This window comes from Capsella rubella, unplaced genomic scaffold (assembly GCF_000375325.1).
Source record: "Capsella rubella cultivar Monte Gargano unplaced genomic scaffold, Caprub1_0 scaffold_6, whole genome shotgun sequence".
NCBI classification, from domain to species: domain Eukaryota; kingdom Viridiplantae; phylum Streptophyta; class Magnoliopsida; order Brassicales; family Brassicaceae; genus Capsella; species Capsella rubella.
This window is the reverse complement of record NW_006238918.1, coordinates 14,859,755-14,865,499: the sequence shown is the minus strand read 5'-3', so window position 1 is coordinate 14,865,499 and position 5,745 is coordinate 14,859,755. Positions and strand designations below refer to the sequence as shown.

At 34.0% G+C, this 5,745-nt stretch overlaps 1 protein-coding gene across 1 annotated transcript; it reads right to left on the bottom strand.

Annotated features, from left to right (window-relative positions):
- Positions 1 to 1,552: 1,552 nt before the first annotated feature.
- LOC17882113 (allantoinase) lies at positions 1,553 to 4,891 on the bottom strand. The gene is made up of 15 exons (XM_023781545.1): positions 4,750 to 4,891; positions 4,545 to 4,644; positions 4,212 to 4,335; positions 4,050 to 4,123; positions 3,859 to 3,935; positions 3,725 to 3,761; positions 3,549 to 3,634; positions 3,393 to 3,452; positions 3,154 to 3,293; positions 2,934 to 3,060; positions 2,693 to 2,848; positions 2,503 to 2,613; positions 2,247 to 2,357; positions 2,030 to 2,128; positions 1,553 to 1,928 (listed from the first exon to the last, which is right to left on the bottom strand). The coding sequence occupies exons 1-15, from the start codon at positions 4,843 to 4,845 to the stop codon at positions 1,800 to 1,802; spliced, it is 1,527 nt and encodes a 508-aa protein (XP_023637313.1). The 5' UTR covers positions 4,846 to 4,891; the 3' UTR covers positions 1,553 to 1,799.
- Positions 4,892 to 5,745: the final 854 nt, after the last annotated feature.

Below are 5,745 nucleotides of genomic sequence, written 5' to 3'. Positions count from 1 at the left end.
CCGAAAAAATCACATAGTAGAGAATAAAATGAAACATAAGAACTTTTTACAACTCTAAGAAAACTCAAAAACTAAAAAAATGAGAAAAAAAAAACAATGACTATGTTCATATTGTTATGAAAAAGGATTTACCCACATTTATGAACCAAATGTAGGTGTAGAATTAAGATTTTCTATATATTAAAAAAAGGAAATAATGGAGAATTTTTTTTGCCAAGGTGTGACCATCCAATTCATTTTCAACATTTTTAAAAACTTAATTTATCAACATTTATTTTCTTTTAGGACAAATAATTTTATTAATGTTATATCGAAATTACAAAATTAAGATACAAAAAAAGTGGAAAATAAATGATTACGTCAAAAGATATATGCGCCATATAACTAGAAGATACATTTAAAAATGAATTTGACTATGCTTTTAGCCTTAACCATTAAAAACTTATTTAATATATTAAGTTCATCAGCATTTAACCTAAAAATGTCGGTTTTAAATCTCTGTTTTTTTAACAAACTTCAGAGATTAAGGCGAATCTGCTTCTCACCCATGGAAATAATGCAAAACCCCACATGGCTTCAGCAACTAGGCTCAAGCTTCTCAACCATTAAACTTCTTCGTTCTCGTTTTGTCTTTCCGATTGTCCTATGTTTTTCACTCTTCATTATCGGAAACAGGCGTTTTCGAGTTTTTACCTTTTTAGGGTTTTTTCATTGTTATCACCTTCACCACCACCATCATGATCATCATCATCACGAAGAACAACGATGTACAGTAAAACCTCTAAAAATTAATAATGTTGGGACCATGAAAATCTATTAATTTATAGAGGTTTTAATTTCTCATAAATTAATAATTGTTAATTTATAGAGAGATTTTCGTAATTTGGAAAGTTTTTCGAAAAAAATAATTAAAAATAAAAAGTTTAATCATGATAACTACTATTTTATATAATCAATTACAAAAAAAATTATTATTATTATGTATTGAATTAGAATGCTAACAATTTTTTATCTAGTAAAATATTAGAAATAAAATCTAACAAAAACTAATGTGTATATATATATATATATATATTGAAAATTTTACATAATTATTAATTTATAATATTGACGGGACCATATATTTATAAAAATTATTATCTTATTGTTTTATCGAAATGTGTCTAAAATTACATTGGTCCGGAGAAATTTCTTAATTTATAGAGATTATTAATTTATTGAATATTAATTTATGGAGGTTTTACTGTATTTGGGTTTTTTGTTTTGATTTTAATATAATATAAATTTGGGGAAACAAAATAAAAATAAAAATGAACTGATATACAGTGACTGTCCGATGTGAATTAAAATCCAAAAACTAATTAAAAAAAAAACAAACAAACTGTAAATTCATCAGATTGTTTCTTAAATGGTCTTCGCATCTGCAAGTTCGTTCCTCATCTTGTTAAATATGTTCAGTCAGTATGTGTTTTTTGATCGAATTGGTCCATGCGACCCGAGGGAACTAATTATGTATTTAGCGTTACAGTTATTGGAATTTATCCAGTCAGAATATGAATTTGAATGTTTTCCCTATTAGGGATCGATCAAATGTGAACCGGTTATTTACATTATACACTTAAACCATTATTACAACAAATCTACTGAGTCATTCCACTTACATAAGTGAGTGAGTCTTGACCTCATTTGCATCAATCTGAATAAATCTCAACATTCTTGTTTCTTGATTTCAATCGCCAGCCAATACTAGCTTGATCATATATGTTTCTTACAATGCTGCGGATAATCCCTTTTTAGTTTCAAGCCGCGAGTTGCAGAGACCCGCAAGCATCAGAAGCATGCTTGCCTTCTGTAAAAACCAAGTTCCCTCTCACAAATGTTGAAACCACTTTGCCTGATAATCTTCTTCCCAGATAAGCTGAGATACTCTATATAAATTCACCACAAGAAAAGCAAACACAATATTAGGCATTCGGGTTTCAACATTAGCTCTAATTTGGTATTTTTCTTGTAAAGACTGTCTACATACGGGGTGTTTGAAGTGAATTGGATGATCTTCGTCTAGCTCGAATTCGGCTTCAGGTTCCCACACTACAAGATCTGCGTGTTTTCCAACCGTAATAGCTCCCTGTAATTAAATCATTCACAACTGTTTCTTCCTTCTTTTTTTCTTGTTTCCATCAATACTTAAATGCTGCGATCAATAGAGAATATTCAAGCTGTGGTTCTTATAATAAGGCAGGCACCTTGGAGTGTAGTCCAGCGAGTTTAGAAGGCCTATCGCTCCACCAAGAAGCTACCTGCTCGAGCGTCACTCCATGCTTTTTTCCGTAAGACCATGTTACTGGAAGAACAAACTGCAATTGGCTCCAACCAGATACAATTTCATGAGTTATTTGTGCTCGCTCTCACAGTTTCTAAATATTACCGACTTCATCATTACTACGAATATCAATATGTACAACATCGATAATGAAGACACTGTTAAGACTTGTAACGAACCTGTAAAGACGATATCCCACCCCATGCTTTCAAGAAGTTACCATCACTCAGGAGTTTGAGTTCAGGCTTTGTAGGTGAATGATCTGAGCTCAACATATCAATGTCTCCTTCCTAAATCAAATCAAAAATTCAGAAACAAGGAACTGAACACGCATACGGTATAAAGGATTTCAAATGGAAAAAATTATACCATCATAGCTTCCCACAACTTTTCTCTGTTGGCTGCATCACGTATAGGAGGAGAGCATTTGAAACGAGTATCACCTTCTGGAATCTCTTCGGCTGAGAAAGCTAGATAATGTGGGCATGTTTCAACAGTAACACTGTCTCCTTTGCCTTTTGCTTCCTTTAATCCAACAACCAAATTTAGGACAAAATATAATGAGGTACACCCAAATGATTGTGATTTAACTGCTCAAAGTCTTAACTACCTTTATCAAATCCAAGGATGAACTGGCATCAGATAAATGAACAATATGAACATGAGCTCCTTCTGCAGAACCACCAATCCTTGTATTTCCAGTAACAGATAATAAGTTTTGGATTGCTCCCTCCTCCCTAATTGCTCAAATAAAGATTCATTTCAGGTATAATGACCATTCTAGTAGCCTAGTAGGAATTTAGATAGAGTGAAAGAACTCAGTGTCTCACCATGAAGTTGGCCTGGTTTTTAAATAAGTCAGATAAGAACGAGGATCGCTTTCACTGCCCTCTTCAATCTCTGAGTCTTTCTCAATCTCTGCGTGTACAAGCAATGGTCGTCTATATCTAGCTAGTACAGAGAGTCCTTCCTGCAGACACAAACAATATGTACGAGAAAGAGTCAATCCGCGATGCTATAATAATCCTTCAATCATGAGACAAGAAGAATAAGACTCAAGAAAGAAGACCTTTATATGAGTGATGTTTGTCATTGGAAAGTCGTTGATCCCTGACGGACACATAAAGGACTGAAAAAATTAAGATAAGTCATGTTAGAAAAGACTCTTAAAACCTGAAAAGCAAGTCGCAGCTTCATAAAGCTTCATAGGACACATGATGCCTACCTTGAGTCCAAGAACTCCAGCATCTAAGAGAGACTCAAGAGCACTTGAGTTGAGTGCATTGTCAGGTACCAGACCTCCCCAAAACCCTGGAGAAAAATGGAAACAAAGATTTAGGGAACACGTGTTTTGTCTTGAATCAATATATGTGGTAAGGTTTGATAGCTAAGAGTGCTTACCAACATCAACATGAATTCTGTTTTTCGCAGCTTCAATCTGCAAAAGATGCACGCATTGCTCGAATTCAGATCAACCAAAGCTATAAGAATAGTGTGGAACTTACCAACTGGAAAACTAAAGTGTATCACTTTACCTTGAGTTTCAAAGTATCAGGAGATACAGTAGAAGGGCAACTGTTTAAGGGCATATCAACCAACGTAGTTATTCCCCCTGCCAGACAAAGACAAATGTCAAGAAGTTGAACAAAGCAGGTAAGCGCGAAGAGACAAAACAGAATACTCTTGAAACTAGAAAAGTCTCAGTACGAGAAACATATATGATTACCAGCAGCTGCAGCCTTTGTTCCAGAAGGAAACCCTTCCCATTCACTTCTTCCAGGATCATCAAGATGAGCATGTCTTTACAACAAGAGGGGAATAACAGGTGAATTAAAGTTCCAAGATTCTAAGCTACCAAACATAACAGATGGTCTAAAAGATAACTTACACATCAATGAGACCAGGCATGAGGACAGCTTCTCCATAGTCAATCACTTTCACTCGACTCCTTTGGCTCTTATGCCAATCAACTTCCTTCACCACCGACACAATAATGCCTCCATTCACCTCCACTGATCAACAAATCAAAATCAAGAGTATGCTAACTAGAATATAGATGCTTCTAAAGATTTCCAAAGCTTTGATCAACCATCAAAACTCAATAAATCAGTGTCTTGGATAACAAGCAACCTAATTCAAAGTCCTAATCATGTGTTGTAATTGATGAATTCAACAGATGGATTCTGATTCGTTCCATGGAAACAAACAAAAAAAAACGTACCAGAACCAGAGATGAGACCATCTGGAGTGACGATGCGTTTACTTGAGATCCAGTAATGATCATGAGGAAGAAGACTACACCTATTGATCCCCTGAGTTTCCTGCAACAACAAAAACATCGGAATTAGTGGGAGAAATAGACAGAGCCGCCATATCCGCCGGCGAATCAGATAACAGAACAAGGCGGTTATGGAGAGATCAGAAACCTGGAAAGAGCGAGGAGAAGCGAAGAAGATGGAGAAAAGAGCAGCGATGAGAGCTAGAAGAGGCAATAATCTCCATTGAAGCAAAGTCCTCTCCATCTCTCTCTATCTCTCTGTGAGATAGTGATGAGAGAAGAGAGAGAGCTCTCTTATTGGTTATTAGATGGGCCTACTCGGATTATGAAAAACATTATAAAACCAAAAGATTCCATAAGATTCGGTTATCGAACCATCTCGGGCTCTATCAAGACCGTTCGATTGTGTAAATCATTTAGAAGATTTAACGGTTGTGGTGTGATGTCAAGCAACTTGGAGTATGCCCAGATTCTGTCATGTGGTTCACTTGTGTATTTACTGCCAAATTACTTTCTTGTTTTTTTCTTACTAGGATAATATTTTCAAAATTTTCTTTGTATATAATACTATAATATATTTTCAAAATTCTTCTCTCCATTTTTATTTACTAGGTAAGGATATTAATAATCAGAGAAATAATGTCAATAATATCAACGGAACTAATCATCATTATACTTTGTTTGATGTTACTATTTATTTACTAAAATTGAGTTTGTCAAAGAAAAAAAACAGAGATTTAAAATCGGTATTTTTAGGTTAAATGATGATGAACTTATTATATTAAATAAGTATTTATCGAACCATCTCAGCCTTTATCACGACCGTTAGATTGTGTCAATGATTCAGAAAATCAACGGTTGTGGTGAGATATCAAGCAACTTGGAGTATGCCCAGATTATGTCATGTTGTTCACTTGTGTATTTTAGTGTTAGCCTAAATTTTGCCAAATTACTTTCTTGTTTTTTTCCTATTAGGATAATATTTCTATTTTTTATATAATACTACTGTATAGTTTATTTTAAAAAAATTTCTCTCCACTTTTTAAAATTTACTAGGTAAGAATATCATTAATCAGAGAGATAATTTATATTTAGCAAACTTTTTATGTCAATAGAATCAATGGAACTAATTTTTATTATATTT